Source organism: Hypanus sabinus, chromosome 12 (genome assembly GCF_030144855.1).
Source record: "Hypanus sabinus isolate sHypSab1 chromosome 12, sHypSab1.hap1, whole genome shotgun sequence".
Classification (NCBI taxonomy): Eukaryota; Metazoa; Chordata; class Chondrichthyes; order Myliobatiformes; family Dasyatidae; genus Hypanus; species Hypanus sabinus.
Window position 1 is genome coordinate 86,064,096 of NC_082717.1, and position 21,154 is coordinate 86,085,249.

Consider the following 21,154-nt stretch of genomic DNA (forward strand, 5'->3'; position numbering starts at 1 on the left):
GGGCTCGAAGAAGTCGTTAGATACCAAGTTACAATCGCAGGCAGCAGATATTAAACGACATGAAGAAAAGTTCGCAGCTCTTGATAAGTTAATTTGTGAAAAAATACGTACAATCGAAACACTGGAGAAGAAGGTACTGTCGACTGCTAAAACAGTAGAGCATTATAAGTTTAAAATCATCGATCTTGAAAACCGATCTCGCAGACAGAATTTGCGAATCATCGGGTTTCCTGAAAATGTTGAATCTGGTGACTTAACTGAATTTTTCTCTAACTTATTATGGGAAGTTTTTGGCGCTGATGTTTTGAAAGCTAAACCTACTATTGATCGTGCCCATAGAGTTTCGAGATTTTCGGCTGCGAGAGACAAGCCACGAGCTGTGATTGTTCGTCTCCATTATCCTCGGGAGAAAGAACTTTTAATCTGACTAGCTCGTCAGAAAGGTATGAACTCTTATAGAAGCAACACATTTCGTATTGTTGAAGATTATTCATTTGAAGTAATGAAAGCAAGAATCGCTTTTAAACCAGTGATGGCAGAGATTCATTCGATTGGATTTAAACAAGCTTTAAGATACCCAGCGAATCTCAGAGTTACGTTGAGTGACGACACCCAGCGCTTTTTTAATACTCCGGAAGATGCGAAGAAATTTGTTGAAGAACATCGATCTTCCAGCATAAGCTGAACTATGTGTTATGTTGAAGAATTTTTGGAGAGAAGATGCCATTTCGTTTTGGGCTTTAACTTGTGAAGCTGCGTTATAGTTTTTTTTACTTTGGTCTGAAGACCCGGTTTTTTTTTTACTATCATGGTTTATAGATGCTCTTTTAATTTTACTATAATGTCTTTTTTCTTAGTTTTTTTTCTGAATTGGATATACATGTTTATATTTTGTAATAATGATTACTTTTTTTTAAGATGTCGTTTCTTCTTCCCATAAGACTTTGCTTTCCATAAGCATTCATTTGTTTGCTTGTATTTGAGAATGGGACGAAGGTTTTGGATTTTTGGACCCTTTTTTTATATTGTAGTGATTATTGAATCCTTTTTTAATTCTATTTTGATAACCTTTTTTTAAAACTTTTTTAATAGATTGGTGAATTTACATTTATATTTTGTAATATGGCTTTTTCAAAATGTCGTTTCTTCTTCCCATAAATCTTTGCTTTTGAAATGTCATTTTTCTGTATTTGAATATGGAATCTTTTTTTTAAAAGGCATATTACACTGTTTCAAACTTTAACGTCTATCCTTTTTTAATTAATGATCTTTTACTTTATTATATTACTTTTTTTTCATTTTGATTGATATATATATATTTTTGCAACCCTGTATTTAAATCTGGGTGTTTTATAATCTCTTTATCTTTTCATGGAGTTGCCATCTTGAAATGGGGGTAATATTAGTATTAGTTTGTGCGCCTGCCGCTTGGCTTTTTTTTGAGGGGTTGGGGGAGGGGGTAGGGATCTTTTCTCATGCTTTTGCTTTTTATTTTTTTGCTTTTAGTTTATGGGCCAACTTCAAATTATTAATATTGTTGAGGTGTCATTTTCTCCAGTTGCTCCTGAATCATCTTTTCTTCTTCCTGAATTATGGGTTATATGTCTTCTTAACCTTTTATGATATACACAATCAATATTGGCATGATGGATAAGTCTATTAATTTTATCTCTTGGAATACTAATGGTTTAAATCATCCGATTAAACATAAAAAAATATTTAAAGTATTCCATAGACTGAATGCTAATATTATCTTTGCACAGGAGACCCATATTAGGAGGGAGGATAATCAACGCTTTTTTAGGTTCTGGAAGGGTCAACAATTTCACTTGAATTGCACCGCCAAAATTAGGGGTGTGTCTATTTTTATAGACCCCTCAATTTCGTTTACACATCATGAAATTATTTCTGACCCACAGGGCAGATTTTGTTGATTACTGGTTCACTTTTTAATCGAAAAGTGGTTCTAGTTAATATTTATGCTCCAAACTTTGACTGCCCTGAATTTTTTAAACGTTTATTTACTTCCCTTCCTAATCTAAATGAATATATGTTAATAATGGGTGGAGATTTTAATTGTTGTCTGAATCCTTTGATGGATGGATCTAAACCTATTCAAACTCTTCCGAATAGATCAGCCTTAATTCTTTTATGGTTGATTCGGGAATTACTGAAATATGGCGGTTTTTGAACCCTAAAGATAAAGAATTTTCATTTTTTTCACATGTATATCATAGTTATTCTAGAATTGATTATTTCCTTATTGATCATCATTTATTAACAGATGTTACTGATTGTAAATATGATTCTATTGCCATTTCGGATCATGCACCTTTGAAGTTATCTATCAAGATTTCGGACTCTTCCATTAATACTAGATCTTGGAGACTTAACGCTACTTTGCTTCAAGATCCAGAATTTATTACCTTCATAAAACAACAAATTGACTTATTTTTTTCAACAAACTATACCGAAGAGATTGACAGAGGAATACTTTGGGACTCTTTCAAGGCTTTTATCCGTGGACAAATTATCTCATATTCCGTTGGTAAAAGAAAACAAAGATATTTAGATATAGCTTTATTGGTGGATAAAATTAAAGAAATTGATAAGATTTATTCCGTTACTCCTACCAAAGAACTTTATAAGAAGAGAGTTGAGCTTCAAATGGAACATAACTTATTATTATCTTCTTCAATTGAGAATCAATTAATCAAGACCAGGGCTCAATTTTATATTCATACTGATCGAACTGGTAAATTGTTAGCTAACCAATTAAAAGCTATTTCGACTAGGCGACAAATTATTAAAATTCGTAAACAAGACGGTAATCTGACTACTGATCATAAAGAAATTAGTAATACTTTTCAAGATTTTTATAAATCTTTATATCAATCAGAATTTGATGGCGATCTGTCCATGATGGATAATTTTTTTAACAATTTAAATATTCCCAAACTGACAGATGAAGATCGAAGTATGTTTGATGCTCCTATTTCTATGGCCGAAGTAGGAGAGGCTATCTCATCAATGAATTCAGGGAAAGCTCCTGGTCCTGATGGTTATATTATAGAATTTTTTAAAACTTTTTCTTCTTTGCTTTCCCCTTGGTTATGTGAAATCTTTAATGATGCATTTATTAAGAAGAGATTACCTCAGTCTTTTTATGAAGCTACTATCTCTCTAATTCTTAAAAAAGATAAAGATCCTACTTTATGTGCATCTTATCGCCCTATATTGCTATTAAATGTAGACTCTAAGATTACAAAAATTTTAGCTATTAGGTTAGAAAAAGTATTATCACAGATTATTTCAGAAGACCAAACTGGTTTTATTAGGAATCGGTATTCCTTTTTTAATGTTAGAAAATTGATTAATATAATTTATACTTCTTCACCCACAACCTCAGAATATGTTATCTCATTAGATGCTGAAAAAGCTTTTGATAGAGTTGAATGGACATACTTATTTAATGCCTTGAAAAATTTTAATTTCAGTTCTAATTTTATATCATGGATTAAATTAATATATTATAAACCTGTTGCTTCTGTTCTTACAAATAATTATAGATCCTCTTTTTTTCAATTATCTCGTGGTATGAGACAAGGTTGTCCCTTAAGTCCTTTATTATTTAATATCGCATTAGAACTTTTAGCCATTGCTATTCGTGAATCTCCTAATATTTTTGGTATTACTCGTAATGAAAAGTTATACAAGTTATCACTTTATGCTGATGACTTGTTGTTATATATTTCTGATCCTGATAGGTCTATTCCCGCTATCCTATCTTTGTTGGTTCAATTTGGTAGTTTTTCTGGTTATAAATTAAATTTGGATAAGAGTGAAATATTTCCTTTAAATGAGCAAACTTTATTGAATGACAGGACACCATTTAAAGTTGATACTGATAACTTTATTTATTTAGGTATAAAAATTACTAAGAAGTATAAAGATTTATTCAGATTGAATTTTTTACCCATGCTTCATCAAATTCAACAACTTACTACTAGATGGTCTCCTTTATCCTTATCATTAGTTGGTCAGATTAATGCTATTAAAATGATGATTTTACCGAAATTTTTATATTTATTTCAAGCCTTACCAACTTTTATTCCTAAATCTTTCTTCGATAACATTGATTCAAAAATTTCCTCATTTGTGTGGCAAAATAAAAATCCCAGGTTAAGTAAAAGACAGTTACAGAAATCTAAAAAAGATGGTGGTTTAGCTTTACCTAACTTTAGATTTTATTATTGGGCGAATAATATTCGAAACTTAATATATTGGAAACTAGAGTTGGATTCACCATTGTGCCCACAGTGGGTAAATTTAGAATGTAATGCTGCACAAGGATATTCTTTATTCTCCATTCTTGGTTCTTCTCTTCCGGTTGATTTAGTTAAACTCAATAAACAGATATCCAATCCTATTGTCAAACACACAATACGAATTTGGTTTCAGTTTCGTAAGTATTTTACTCTGAAAAACTTTGTTCTTGATAGCCCTATTTTACTTAATTTCTTTTTTAAACCTTCTATAACAGATCAAGCTTTTAGCATATGGAAAAGGAAAGGTATAATATGTTTTCGTGATCTCTTTTTTGAAGGTAGTTTGATGTCTTTTGACCAACTTTCCAACAAATTTAATTTACCTAAATCTAATTTTTTTAGATATTTACAAATTAGAAATTTTTTATATAAAGTTTTACCATCCTTTCCCAATTCAACTTTGATAGATTTTTCAGACATGATTTTTACCCTGAATCCTTGTCAGAAAGGATTAGTGGCTTTTATTTATAATAGGATTATGAAGATACAACCAGAAATATCAGGTAGAATTAAACAAGAGTGGGAAAAAGAACTTCAATATAATATATCAACAGAAAAATGGGAAAAAATTTTACAAATGGTTAATTCTTCTTCTATATGTGCTAAACATGCTTTAATACAATTTAAGGTTGTACATAGAGCTCATATGTCTAAAGATAAGCTTGCTCGATTCTATTCTCATATTAACCCTCAATGTGACAGATGTCATTCAGATGTGGCCTCATTGACCCATATGTTTTGGTCATGTCCCACTTTACATAACTATTGGAAGGACATATTTGCTACCATTTCCTCAATTTGGAATATTGATTTACAACCTCATTTTATTACTGCAATTTTTGGTATACCAAATGAGGATGATAGTCGACTTTCCCCTTCAATTAGACGAATGATCGCCTTTTTAACATTAATGGCCAGAAGGTCTATATTACAAAAATGGGAAGTAGTAAACCCTCCTACCACATTTCAGTGGTTTTCTCAAACTATCTCTTGTCTGAGTTTAGAAAAAATTAGATGTACTATTTTCGATTCATCAATTAAATTTGAAGAAACTTGGGGACCGTTCATTCGACATTTTCATATGAATTAATTTGGCCTCTTCCAGACCTTTTCTCTTTTTATTCTTGTTCTGGTATGGAGTTCCGGAGTTTTTGACACTATCATACTCATATAAACTGGTATTATTGCCCATGTTAGTCTAGGTTTAGTTTTTTTTAATATACATTTCTTCGTGCATTTTTACTTTTTTTTTCTTTTGACGACTATTTTTATTCTTTTTCATGTTCAATCAAAATAGGTTTGATTGTTTATTATAAGTTTTTTCTTTGGTTGATATTTAATAAGATATTGTTATCCTATTATAAATTTAACTTTAAATTTAATGCATTTATAACCTATTTATATTATGTTATGTTTTTCTTTATATATATATGAAATTCAATAAAAAGATTGAAAGAGAAAGAAGGTATCCTTAGGTCTTTTATACTCTTATATATTTAGAATTAGGAATAAGCACAGAAGGCTTTATTGTCTCTAGTTTAACTGTTCTTTCACTGTTTTCTTGTTTCAGGATGATTGAAGAGATTCTGAAAAGCTGATATTCCAGAAAATACTTAAAGCTGATAACCAGTTCGTTAACATAAACTGATGCTTTCACAATACTGTCGCTAAAATCGTGCATAGCAAACTCTTAATACTGAATCAGATAGAAACAAAACTGGGCCAGAGAATTCTTTTTGTCAGTGCAATTTTATACAGTAACAAAATCCATATAAAAGTAAAAATAAGTGCAGACACAGATATAGAACAAATGAAAGTATAACATTACAGAGAGGTTTCACTAGTTTTAGTCCTGGATGAAGGAGGTGATTTAAAAATTGAGTAGATTTAGAATTTAGAAGAGAGGTAATTTTAATGAAGCATTTAAATTTTTGATGTTGTACATGATGTTGCACATGTAATTTTTCTTGGGGTGTGGGAGAAGTGTTTCTACTATCTGAAGATTATCGATCCCCAGAGAGCACTAGTTGTGATATTTAAACATAAGGGAATCAACAATGAGCACCAGGCAAGGAAGTGGTGGTGAGGCTAATCACCAGATCAGCAATTATCATACTAAATGTTGCAGTAAGCTTGTGTGGCAATAGCATGCTTATATATTTTTTTTCTCATTTTATACATTTTTCTGAGAGTAAACTTTTAATATTTCACTAAAAGCTATAAATATCCAAAACTAAACCTTGCAGTGAACAAAGGTGACTGGATCTTTTGACTTTGACAATGACAAAAAAAGTTAATGAAATTGTTTGGAACTAAAGTAATTAACACGCATAAAAAAATACAGTTTTAGATGGAACATAGCCAAGAACAGGAGAAAGCTGGCAGGAATGAATGTAGGATACTAGGTAAACACATGAATGGTATAACAGATTCAAAATCCAACCCCAACAAAAGTATTGCACATTTCTTTGCCACTGAGGCAATAATTAACCAGTTACCCTTTGAGCAAATCATATACCTTGCCTTCATCCATTGGGTTGTCACTGATGTGAACAATGAGTCCCGGGTGGGTTTTTGATGATCTGCAATTAAAACGCTTTTTGTGAAAAGGGTAAAATATAGTTGCATAATGCTTTCAAACAGTACAGGAAAATGATTATTAGATAATAACATAGTTAAACACTATTTACAGCAACAACTGCACACAGCTTCTGAAGGTTAAAAGGAACAAAGCTATTAAATTATTCAGCTTCCAGCACTGTCCTCCTGAACAAAATGACTTTGGTGCACTTATTAATCATCCCTGCCCTACTCATCCCATAGTATTTTTGATATGAATATCACCATAGCTATGGACCATATATTTGGCCCAATATGCAAACTTATATTTCACAATTACATTTACAGTTAAATATTTTGTTAATTTATTCAAAAATATTCAAAGCAATGCTGGAGTCTGGGACAAAGGCTCGTGTGACGTTATTACAACTTGGGTGTGGATTGGAGTTCAGAGTTCAGTCCCAGCATCCTCTGTAAGGAGTCTCTCTATGTCCTTCCTGCGGAATGTGTGGGTTTTCTCTGGGTGCTTCATTTTCTTCGCACAGTCCAAAGATATAGTAGGTAGTTATTGGTCATTGTAAATTGTAATGTGATGAGGTTAAGGTTAAATCGGGGTTGTCAGGGGTTGCTGGGTGACGCTGGTCAAAGGGCCTACTCCATGCCATATCTCTAAATAAATAAATTATAAAACCTGAATACAGGTCAAAAAGCAGCTGCTGGACAGCAGACCAAGAAACCAGCTGAACAATTATTTCAGGAATCAATCAGCTGATCAACACAAGATAGCAGTAGACTACCCATACAGATTTTATATCAACTGCCTGTAAAGATCATCAAACAAAAAACTTCTAATTTCAGAGAACTAGATTAATACATCTTTAATATGGCAAACCATTGCAAGGTAGTATGGCAATATAGAGATAATTCAGATGAAAAACTGGGCTACAAAAAGATCAAAGAAACCAACTGCTGGAGAAACTCAGCAAGTCAGGCAGCATCAATAGAGGAAAATGGGCCATCGTCATTTTGGATCAAGACTCTTCACCTGAACTAAGATGTCTCAACCCAAGCAACTAACTGTCCATTTTCCTCTGCAGACCCTGCCCTACTGCTGAGTTCTTCTGCATATTGTCTCCCCCCCACCCCACCACCCACTCCAGCATCTGCTGTCTCATTTCTCTAGGCTTTAAAGATGCTATTAAAGGGATGGGAGACACATATTTAAAGAGAGAATTCCAATTCCAAAGCATTAAGTCTGGATTGCTGGAACATTCAAGAATCAAGCCAGAGTATAAAACCATACAAGAGTTTTAGAACTGGAGGTCATTCTGGAACTGAGGTGGAACAAGTCTTTGAAGAAATTTCAGGAAGAATGAGAATTTTATAAATGTGTGATATCAGACGGACTGGAGTTAAGGTAATACAGAAAGGTAGTGGTGACAAATCTGCAAGACTTGAATGAATGCATGAAAACCAAATGTTTTTCGACAAATTGGAGTTAATGGAAATTAGCAAATGAGCTGCCAGTTAGAAGTCCAAGCAAGCTTGTAGTGCTAACAGCAGAACTAAGAGGTTTACCCACAGCTGGAATAAGGTAAGAATGGAGCATATTTCTGCAATGGAAAAAAACAAGACGGAGATGCATTCATCAGGACTGAGCCAAGACAAATTTTTATAATGTTATAGAGATGGGAATAGTCAACCTAACAACAAATAATTGTCTTAATCACTTTTCTTGTGATTGCAAGACCACGTTGGATGTTGGTGGCGTGGAATATTGCAAGTCCAATTCATTAGTTAATTAGTGATAGGGGAGCAGCGTGGCTTTGGTTGCAGCAAGGAATAGGACTAGGCCTAGGCCTCAAACCACTGTATCACCTGTTTGCAGTGTCCCAGGGGTGGTGTCAGAGTTGGGTGCTCCACTGTAGTGCAGGAGGCACCATGGAGCGGTGTCATACTGGAGTCTGTGCTGAACCCCAGTGTTCACTTGGCAGGAGGCTAGCTTCATTGTGTTCAACTGCAGACTGCTGCAACATTCATGACTCAGGAACTTAGACCATTTTTTTTTGTGTGTATATTACTGCTATGTTGCATATGCTTACTATTTTATATGTGTTATGTGCCTTGTGCTGTATATGACTGTTGGTACTGTGCTTTACACAGCTCCGGAGTAATGCTGTTTGGTATTAATGAGTACTCATGTATTGTTGAATGACAATTAAATTTGAAATTGGTGAAGCAGATGTGGTCAAAGACAAAACTGAGGTTCCACCTGGCTTCAAACAATTTCTTGTAAAGTAAATGCTTCCCATACCTACAATATTTTTTCATCCAAAATTGTTTAATGGCATTATCAGTACACAAGTGTAAAGGAAAAGTGTGACAAATCTGAAGTCAGAGAAATGATGAAGTGAAACAGCGTGTCATCAGCTGGTGCAGAGTCTGCTATATTTTAAAATTATATTGTTGAGAGGGAATTGCTAAAAGCAGTGGGAGATCTGAAGAGCATAAAATGTTATTGGCAGGTTCAGAAAATAATCAGAAAAACCAATATAATCCCTGCCATAATATCTAGAGGACTGGATTATACAAGATTGGAGCATTATTGTGAGGATGGGTAACAATTCCCCAATTGGGAATACATGCTTCTATCCTTTAGGTCAACAGACATTTAATTGTCATAGCTTGAACCATTTCTTCAATAATTTAGTACTTCTATCTACATTGCTTAAAACACTGTTCATCTTAGCACCATCAGCAACCTTGGCCATCTATGTTTCTATACTATCATTAATAAGCAGTGAATATTTGATGACTCAATACAGATTCTTGCAGGACCTTGGTTATGGCTTGCCAATTTGATTACTTCCCATTTACCCTATTATTTGTCTCCACTGCCTAGTTAATTCTGTAGACAAGTCAATAATTTGCTTTCAAATTCCAAAAGTTTAATTTTACTTGACAGCATTCAGGGCCTTTATCAAGTGCTTTCTTGGTCCACGAAAATACCACCTATGGATAGTTCTGTCTGCTACATCGGTCTACCAAAAAAATTAAATCAGTTTTGTTAGACATAACCCATCTTTTACAAACAAATGCTTGCCAAAGTGTTCAAGCACTTTACCCGTAATTATGAACTATTTTCCTAAAGATTTTATGCTAAATGGATTATACTGGTTTTCCTCCATCGTCCCTGGACAACTGAATGGCATACAAGTTTCCAACTGAAAGAGTAGTTTCCAATTCAAGTTGAGATATTGTCCTATTTACAAATATAGGTTCAATGGAAAAAACTTGGAATTTATACGCCTGTGATGCTATGGAAGAGAATTTAGAAAAAAATAGTTCAGTAGATATTTTCACCAACTTCCCTCAGAATACTATAATGGAAATAATGGGGATTCATACCAATTCAATTACCCTTGATATATTCTTGAGATTAATTCCAGCAAGTCCCAATCCCTACATAAGTAATTTCTCATGATGTTCAGGATATCAATTCATTTCATTGAAATAAAACCGGTCAATATTTGCATGATTTGTTATTTTCATTTATACTGTTATCACTATCCTCTTTTTGGGCAGGTTGTCATTGTCCATCAAAGTTTTCCTAATACAAATGCAAACAACGTTTATCCTGAAATTCCTTTCACGTTTTGTTTCCTTCTCGTGCTTTGTCATCTCTTCCTGATGGCAATATTTTTCATCTATATGCCATTTCTTTTAGGTATCAGAACACCTCTTACTGTAGTTTTATCTATTAGCATATTGTCCCAGATTACTCCACTCTCAATCTTGTTCCAAAAAAGCCAATCTTATAAAAATCCAATATTTCACTGTGTGAAGAGGAAATATATGTCACAGAGCAAATGAGGGCACCAGAAATGACAGCCAGCCTCTTGTTAGAATTCAAGAGCCAGAACTGGAAGCAAATAGAAGTTGGCAGTTAGTATGTGTGGCAGACTGAGGAGAAAACAGGGTGGGCGGTTAGGACAATAGTAAGTGGACATTCTGAAGAGTTTTTAGAGTCATTGAGTTATAGTCATCTAACATTGAAACAGGCCCCTCGGCCCAATTCATTCATGCCTGTGATGTCCAGTGAACAAGTCGCACCTGCCTGATCTGGCCAGAACTCTCTTATACCTCTCCTATCCATGTACCTATCTAGATGATCTTTAAAAATGCTGATGCGCTTGTTTCAACCACTACTTCTGGAAGCTCATTCCAAATATGCACCACCTTTTTAAAAAAAAATGTGAAGCTACTCCAAATATCCCTTTTAAATCTCTTGCCTGCAATTTTAAACTTATACCCTCTTGTTTATAGTACCCTCCTCAGGAAAGGACTATGTGTTGTGGATCCTTGTTTGCCTTCCCAAAAAGCATTGGGACTAAATCCCATTTGCCACTGCTCTGTTAAACTTCCCATCTAATTGATAACTTAAGTTTCTTGCTATCTACAACACCGATTTTTCACATTACCTGCATATAGGAGCTGGCCATTCAGACCTCTAGCCCCGTGTCAGTTACCATAACCTTTATCAAAATAAATCTAAATTGATAGATACGGAAGTGCATCATCTGTGCAAGGTCTAAACTTGAGCCTCTTATTTCCATATGTTGCAGTAAATAACCAATGATACCAACTGCACAAAGTAAAATATAACAAGATATATTAAACCTTACTAAGATATCAATTAAATCTCACCTGATGTATTGAATCAATGTCTGTGCACCATATCAGTGCAAATGTTACAGCTGTGGAGGGTTCAGAGTTATTAGAATGGAATCATGGTCAAATGTAATGATTAGAAAAGGTGAGGCAACTCTCATCTGAAGGAAGGTTAATGGCAGATTCAACAAGAGGCGTTACATTTTATGCTGAGGGCAATGGTGTAAATAAAAGACACTGTAACAAGGTAACACAGACTTCTGTAATTAGGAAAAGACCTCTGATGAAATTTATTTGCACGGGAATGCAGAAAAAGTTATGTGGGAAATTTGAAATTATTCTTTTTTGGCAGGAAAAGCAAAAAAGAATATTCAATGATAAGACAGCAATTTAATTGTGAAAGCTCACAATGTTTTGGCCTATTGATTGGGAAACTATATACAGGCATAGTGAGAGCCTGGACTTAAGAGTAGAAGTGACTCCTGTCTATAGAGGAATGGGCAACAAAAGCAATAGAGATTAAGAAAAAGAAGAAAATAAGGACATGAAAGTTAGAAAATTAATGAGGATAAAGAAAAATTTAAGTCAATGACAAAGAAGCAGCCAAAATGCGCTCGAAAGTGAACACAGGAAAGTGAATGACCTGTAATATACATTTATTGAATCAATTCACAGTTAACATGACTAAACAAGCTGTATAATATCCAGCGAAGCTGGTTTTAAATTTATTTCCATCTTGCAGCCAGAACCCTAACTTCTCAAAGTTGCTTTGAGGGAAGGGAAATAGAGATGAAAAGTTAAAGATAGTTGAAATCAGATCAGATGAATTAAACAACTGAACAGGAATGGAAGGGTTGGAATTGTCCATTTTTGATCCTATGACTTAAGCAGTTATGTGAACAGCCTTACAAACAGAACACTTTCCTGTGATAAGTATCACTACTTCTTCTTGAAGATATTAAATTAACAAATCCACTTGTAGTGGTAAAATAAAACATAGCTGGAAATACAGTCCCTGACTATTCATGTATGTGCTAATTCACTACACACTTTTGCCTCCCTCCATAGCTTAATTAGGGTGTGTAAAGACCTCCTTGACCTTCCTGAAATAACCTCCTGAAGATTTTTGAAGTGCAGCTAACTAGAAGAAAGAAATCGAAACATGACATCTAAATGAAATAATAATTTCACATGACAGGGGGCTCTACCCATACCCCCCCCCCTTACAGTAGACTGCCTTGCTTCAAATATTTTGGATGAGGCATCTTTTCTATCTTATACTCAGAGGCTTGCATATGAAAGAAATTCACTATTGCTTGAACTAAAACAGGCTTTCAAATTTCAAATGTGATAAGGAAAACTAACTGACAAAATATTTCATGATTGATACAGCAAGCTAAATTATCTGGACTGGGGCTGTGAGCATAAATGGAACTTCAAGTTGCAGACAAAGATAAAGACACACATGCCTTGCTCAAGATATACAACATTTCCTGCTTGGAAATATGTTAAGAATGAAACACTTACAATTCAATGGCTTTATTCCACATAATGACATAGCCTGAGAGTGTGAAGGACTCCACATTAACGATATGTACATTCCCTCTTTCTGTGCCGACGTATAACCATTTACTCTGGAAGGGCAGATGGCAAAATGTTATCCTGTAGAGAAGAGGAACATTGAATGAAAATCTCATTGAAATATTGTGTAATATTTATACACATAGCAATTGATATACACCAATGCCTGAAAACATTCTAAATAGAAACACAACTTTTTTTAGGGTTGTTATTCTGGTAGTTGCAGTGGAGGAATAATGCTCCACAATTTGAAAGTGTAAATTACATGAATAATCATGAACATTTAAATAACATGTTGAGTGATCTTGAAAAGTACTGCTTTAAGAAGCTAACCTGCTAAACAGCTGGTATTAATAACTCAAACTAACTATAGAGATTATTTCCATAAGACATTAAGAGTAAAGTCAATAGCCATAAACTGCATATTTTATATAGTTAGTGGTGTATTACAATTTGATTAAATCCTCTGTAGAGTAAAATTACGTAGGGCCAAAATCCCAGCCATTAAGAGTGTACAGTATATTTTCTGACCATTTTACTCAGTACTATAAGAAGAGTCTTTGCGGCATAGGGCATAACCATCAGCAAATTTCAGTTTCTTTATGGTCTTTATCACAACCATGACCTTGTGTCACTGCAAGCATTCAGTGTACATGTCTCAAAATACAACACCATCATAATAATTTTGGAGAATAATATTAAGAAAATAGTCTTCAGATAGAGAAATCACGATAGATTTCAGTAGTCAGAAGCAAACTGAATCCAGAGCAACAGTTTATTGAGGCATCTTTGATACTTGGCTAGCCAATCAGCTGTTATACATAAGCCAATTATTCTTCCTAAAACATCTAAAAAAAATGGCAGGCGTATTTGCCATGTTAGAACAGCATAAAGGTCATGGAATCACAGAACAATACAGGCAGTCCCCGGGTTACGTACGAGTTCCATTCCTGAGTCTGTCTTTAAGTCGTATTTGTACGGAAGTCGGAACAAGTACATTCGCTATTATTTAGCGTTAGTCAAACATTTGTCTTAGTACATAGTATATATTTTACCTCTCTATGCATATAAAACACTTAAGAAATGGATGTATTCCAACAATTACACCACTGTGTTGCTTAGTAATAATTGTAGCTTTTATTGGGGCAGGGCGTTTCACATGCTCCATTATTCTCATTTTATCTGTTATCCTTTAACATTGTTCCGATCGGTGACCGACTGTAGCCTAACGTTTTTCCAATGACTGATGGTGTTTCACCTCTTTCCACACGCTTTATCATTTCCACTTTATTTTCAATCGCGATCGCTTCCTGTCAATGGAACAGAAACTCAGCGGGCGGTGGGTCCCGAGCTCCGCCGGCTCCCAAGGTCCGCCAGGTCCTAAGGACCACCGCACTGAGACAGGCTAAATGGGACAAGTGGGGGCTGTGCTGGGTTTGGGTATTTGATCCTCCACAATATTCCGCATGGAATTTAAACTGGAGGTGGCAGTGTTTTTTTTACAAGGTCGAATTGCGAGCTCAACGTCAACCTGGCACAGATAGGGAGTTACTGGATCGACATCAACCCAGCACAGCAGCAGTCTGTCACTGGATCGAACCTCCATTCTTGAGCTTGGCACTAATCTCACTGCGCCACCAGCTGACTGGAACGGGGGGGGGGGGGGGGGGCGGGAAGGGGGTCAAGGCAAATCTTACTAAGAAAAACTTAAGCCAAATACAAAGTTAAACACTCAACGCAAAGTCAAGGCAAAGACTTAAAATGGCGGACGGCGTCGCGATCTGACTTTAAATGGTGGACACCGTTCTCCTTCCTCGGTTCATAAGTATGAGTTTGTCCATAAGTCGGATGTTCATAACTCAGGGACTACTTTTACAGCACAGATACAGGACCTTCAACCCAAATTGTCCATGCTGACAATGGTGCTCACCTAGCTTGTCCCAATTTCTGTCTGGCCTGTATTTCTCCAAGACCCATCTCTCCATATGACTACCCAAGTGCTTCTTAAATGATACTACTGTAACCAACTTAACCACTTCCTCTAGTAGCTCATTTCACATAATCACGCTGTGCATGAAAAAAGTTGCTTGAGTCCCTTCTAAATCTTTCACCTCTCACCCTCCATCTATGCCTCTCCCCCCTCTAGTTTTGCCTTGTTCACATCCATGCCTCTAGTCCTCTTTAAAACTTCTGTTAGGTTTCCCGTCATTCTCCTATGTTTCAAGAGGTTGACCAATCCTGGCCAACCTCTCTCTATATTTCAGGCCTTCTACAGTCAGTCATCGAACACTTCAGCAGAGAAACAGATCTTTCAGCTCATTTACTCCGTGCCGAACTGCTGGTCTGCCTAGTCCTAGCGACTTAGACCTGGACCACAGGCTTCCACACTACTCCTGTCCATGTACTTCCCTAAACTTCTCTTAATCGAACCCATATCCACCACTTCTGCTCGCAGCTCATTCCACACTCGCACCACTCTTTGAATAAAGTTTGCCTTCAGATTCCTCTTAAATATTTCACCTTTCACCCTTAACCCTCTAGATTTTGTCTCACCCAACCTCAATGGAAAATGAATGCTTGCATTAAATCAGGTCTCCTCGCTATAATTCTACATAGGAAATTCATTGGTAATGTTTCACATTGAGATATCCAAAAACACACATACATATATTAATAACACAAACATTAATCCTGCCTTTTTAGTACAGCATCAGGGAAGTCTAATATTCAAAAGGCTATACAACTTGACACTCATTTGATATATTTGAGTTGCATTTCCCATGAGGTGAACGGGTGGATTCATAGTAATAATATTGGCTCGTTTAAAAAAAAAACTTTTCTATCCTCTAGTTAGTGAAATGCAGTGCAAGTTGAGTTCTTTTTGAAGAAATCTGCTATTCAAATAAACGTAAAATCACACAGCAGAAATATCAGACACAGTATTACTGAGTGATTGCACCTGTTTCAAGCTGTGGGCCATATCATGGAAACTTTCATAAGAATGTTGAGTGCATTAAGGGGGACACAAGTTTTGGGGCAATTTTAAGCTGCTACAAAAAAAGTCATTTGCACTGGTCAGAAAGGACTGATGCCTCTGTTTATATTAATGGTGAAGCACCGAACTCCAACTATTTCAAACATGACTGATGATACCTCTGGCTCTCATAATCGTCATATTCTTTTTATCTGTTGTGCTGGAATACTCTAGCTGCAGTGCAATATGAAGAAATTGAAATGAAACTTTCAAGAGTGTTAACCAGTGAATGATAATTCATTCATTCAAATATACAGATAAGGAGTAGGCCACTTGGCTTCTTGAGTGTGCTCTGCCATTTAATGAGATCAACTTCACACTCCCATCCATCTTCAGTAAGCCTTCATGCCATTGTTTATCAAAACTCTTTTCCCACTTTTTAGAAGATATTTAAAATTTATATTCTTCTCATAGAATGGTAGAAACAAGAGTCTCAAAGTCATATAACCTACAAAAAATATTGTCCTATCTTTCTCCTAAGTAGGTGTCTACTTATTTTTGAACAGTGGCTCCAATTAGGTTCACAAGGTTAATTCCTGGGATGGCAGAACTGTCAAATGTTGAAAGATTGGAGTGACTGGACATGTATACACTGGAATTTAGAAGGGTGAGAGGGGATCTGATTGAAACATATAAGATTATTAAGGGATTGGACACACTAAAGGCAGGAAACATGTTCCTGATGTTGGGGGTGTCCAGAACAAGAGGCCACAGTTTAAGAATAAGAGGTAGGCCATTTGGAACAGAGTTCAGGAAAAACTTTTTCACCCAGAGAGTTGTGGATCTATGGAATGCTCTGCCTCAGAAGGCAGTGGAGGCCAATTCTCTGGATGCTTTCAAGAAAGAGTTAGCTAGAGCTGTTAAAGATGGCAGAGTCAAGGGATATGGGGAGAAGGCAGGAACAGGGTACTGATCGTGGATGATCAGCCATGATCACATTGAGTGGTGGTGCTGGCTCGAAGGACTGAATGGCCTACTCCTGCACCTATTGTCTATTGTCCATTGTCAATTTTAAATTCTTCCACAGAAGAAAACATCCACCCTGTTAAGAACCCTCACAATCATATTTCAATCACCTAAACATCACCTAGAACAAGCCTAGACAGGTTAACTTTTTCTCATAAGATAATCCACCTATTCCAGGAGTAAATGATCTCTGAACTGCTTGCAATTCATTAACTTCCTTCCCAAAATAAAACCAATAACAAACACCATTACTCTTGATGATGTGTCACCATTGCCCTATATTAAAGATTGTTTAATTTTTCATGAAAAGTACACAAATGTAAAGGAGAACAAAATACAGTGGCATGCAAAAGTTTGGGCACCCCTGGTCAAAAGTTGTTACTGTAGATAGTTAAGTGAGTAGAAGATGAACTGATCTCCAAAAGTCATAAAGTTAAAGATGAAACATTCTTTTCAACATTTTAAGCAAGATTAGAACCACAGAACATTACAGCACAGAAACAGGCCTTCTGGCCCTTCTTGGCTGTGCTGAACCAATTTTTCTGCCTAGTCCCACTGACATGCACTTGGACCATATCCCTCCATACCCCTCTCATTCATGTACCAGTCCAAGTTTTTCTTAAATGTTAAAAGTGAGCCTGCATTCACCACTTCAACTGGCAGTGTATTATTTTTGCTTTGTATAATTTTAGATTGAAAAAAGGGAAAGGAGTACCATACAAAAGTTTGGGCACCCCAAGAGATTTGAGCTCTCAGATAACTTTTACCAAGATTTCAGACCTTAATTAGCTTGTTGGGGCTATGGCTTGTTCACAGTCATCGTTAGGAAAGGCTAGGTGATGCAAATTTCAAAACTTTATAAATACCCTGACTTCTTAAACCTTGCCCCAACAATCAGCAGCCATGGGCTCCTGTAAACAGCTGTCTGGCACTCTGAAAATTAAAATAAATGATGCCCACAAAGCAGGAGAAGGCTATAAGAAGATAGCAAAACGTTTTCAGGTTGCTGTTTCCTCAGTTCATAATGTAATTAAGAAATGGCAGTTAACAGGAACAGTGGAGATCAAGTTGAGGTCTAAAAGATCAAGAAAACTTTCCGAGTGAACTGTTCGTAGGATTGCTAGAAAGGCAAATCAAAACTCCCCTTTGATTGCAAAAGACCTTCAGGAAGGTTTAGCAGACTCTGGAGTGATGGTGCACTGTGCTACTGTGCAGCAACACCTACACAAATATGACCTTCATGGAAGAGTCATCAGAAGAAAACCTTTCCTGTGTCCTCACCACAAAATCCAGTGTCAGAAGTTTGCAAAGGAACATTTAAACAAGCCTGATGCATTTTGGAAACAAGTCCTGTGGACTGATGGAAGTTAAAATATAACTTTCTGGCCGCAATAAGCAAAGGTATGTTTGGAGAAAGAAGGGTGCAGAATTTCATGAAAAGACCACCCCTCCAACTGTTAAGCATAGGGGTGGGTCGATCATGCTTTAGGCTTGTGTTGCAGCCAGTGGCACAGGGAACATTTCACTGGTAGAGGGAAGAATGAATTCAATTAAACACTAGCAAATCCTGGAAGCAAACATCACACCATCTGTAAAAAAGTTGAAGATGAAAAGAGGATGGCTTCTACAATAGGATAATGATCCTAAACACACCTCAAAATCTACAATGGACTTCCTCAAGAGATGCAAGCTGAAGGTTTTGCCATGGCCCTCACAGTCCCCCGACCTAAACATAATCAAAAATCTGTGGATAAGCCTCAAAACAGCAGTGCATGCAAGATGGCCCAAGAATCTCACAGAACTACAAACCTTCTGCAAGGAAGAATGGGCGAAAATCCCCCAAACAAGAATTGAAAGACTCTTAGCTGGCTACAGAAATCGTTTACAAGTTGTGATATTTGCCAAAGGGCGTGTTACTAAGTACTGACCATGCAGGGTGCCCAAACTTTTGCTTCGGGCCCTTTTCCTTTTTTGTTATTTTGAAACTGTAGAAGATGGAAATAAAGAAGTAATCTTGCTTAAAATATTAAAGAAATGTATCATCTTTAACTTTTTGGAAATCAGGTCATTTTTTATTTGCTTAGCTATTCACAGTAATAGAAATTTTGACCAGGGGTACCGAAACTTTTGCATGCCACCGTAGTTGTTTCTCTGGATCTGATGCATCACAAAGAAAACAAAAGCTAAGGAACATAATAATAATAAAAAAAAACATAAGACAGTATATGGAGATTGACTGTATGTCCATAACGCAACATAATGAAGCCTGACGTCCCCACTTTCACATTCAATTCCTCCAGCAAAAAGGTTATATTCTGTTTATCTTTCTTAACTACTTTCTTTAATCTGCACTCTTTTATTTATGCCTTTAACATTTCCGCAGGCGAGAGATGCATGACGCGGTACATGTGGAAGGACATTCAGGACATCACCAACTACAGGACAACATCACCTGACTGTGGGTGATACCTGCCTCCCAGATGCGCTGAATAACTTCTACACTTGTTTTGAGGTGGAAAATTATGTGGCGGCGAGGAAGTCCACCCCTCCTCCAAATGACCAGGTGCTGTCTCACCGTGGCCAATGTGAGAAGGACCCTGTTCAGGGTCAACCCACGGAAGGCTGCTGGACCAGACAATATTCCTGGTAGAGTGCTTCAAGGATGTGCAGACCAGCTATCCAGCTAGATCCTCACTGACATCTTCAACATCTCCCTGAGCAGTGCCACCATTCCAACGTGCTTCAAGGCCACCACCATCGTCCCCGTGCCAAAGAGGTCTTCAACGTCCTGCCTCAATGATTACTGTCTCGTTGCACTCACATCCATCATCATTAAATGTTTTGAGTGGATCCTCATGAGGCACATCAAGACCCTGCTGCCCCCTTCACTGGACCCCTGCAGTTTGCATACCATCCCAACCGTTCAACAGACGATGCCATTGCCATCACCCTCCACCTGGCCAAAAAAGACATGTACGTTTGAATGTTGTTCATAGACTTCAGTTCATCCCTCAGAAACTGATTGGAAAGCTGAGCCTACTGGGCCTGAACACCTCCCTCTGCAACTGGATCCTAGACTTCCTGTCTGGGAGACCTCAGTCAGTCCAGATCGGAGGCAGCATCTCCAACACCATCACACTTAACATGGGGGCCCCCCAGGGCTGTGTGCTTAAGTCCATTGCCGTTCACTCTGCTGACCCACGACTGTGCTGCAACACACAGCTCGAACCACATCATCAAGTTCGCCGACGACATGACCGTGGTGGGTCTCATCAGCAAGAATGAATCAGTTTACAGAGTGGAGGTGCAGCAGCTAATGAACTGGTGCAGAGCCAACAACTTGTCTCTGAATGTGAACAAAACCAAAGAGATGGTTGTTGACTTCAGGAGGTCATGGAGCAACCACTCCCCACTAAACATCGACGGCTCCTCAGTAGAGATTGTTAAGGGCACCAAATTCCTTGGTGTTCACCTGATGGAGAATCTCACCTGGTCCCTCAACACCAGCTCCATAGCAAAGAAAGCCCAGCAGCATCTCTACTTTCTGCGAAGGCTGAGGAAAGTCCATCTCCCACCCCCCATCCTCATCACATTCTAAAGGGGTTGTATTGAGAGCATCCTGAGCAGCTGCATCACTGCCTGGTTTGGAAGTTGCACCATCTTGGATTGCAAGACTTTGCAGCGGATAGTGAGGTCAGCTGAGATCAACAACGGGGTCTCTCTTCCTGCCATTACAGACATTTACACTACATGCTACATCCGCAAAGCAAACACTATGAAGGACCCCACACACCCCTCATATAAACTCTTCTCCCTTCTGCCATCTGGGAAAAGGCACCGAAGCATTCAGGCTCTCAAGACCAGACTATGTAACAGCTTTTTCCTCCAAGCTATCAGACTCCTCAATACCCACAGCCTGGACTGACACCAACTTACTGCCCTCTCCTGTGTCTTGTTTATTATTTATTGTAATGCCTGTGCTGTTCTTTGCACTTTATGCAGTCCTGGGTAGGTC

At 37.0% G+C, this 21,154-nt stretch overlaps 1 protein-coding gene across 4 annotated transcripts in view; it reads right to left on the reverse strand.

Annotated features, from left to right (window-relative positions):
- The window catches only part of stxbp5a (syntaxin binding protein 5a (tomosyn)), a 211,424-nt gene that overhangs the window by 150,432 nt on the left and 39,838 nt on the right, over window positions 1–21,154 (reverse strand). For all 4 annotated transcript variants that reach the window (XM_059986357.1, XM_059986359.1, XM_059986360.1 and 1 more), the window contains exons 5-6: window positions 13,086–13,220; window positions 6,847–6,910 (exon numbers count right to left, since the gene is read on the reverse strand). In XM_059986357.1, the coding sequence (XP_059842340.1) occupies window positions 6,847–6,910; window positions 13,086–13,220 (199 nt within the window). The remainder of the gene's footprint in view (window positions 1–6,846; window positions 6,911–13,085; window positions 13,221–21,154) is intronic.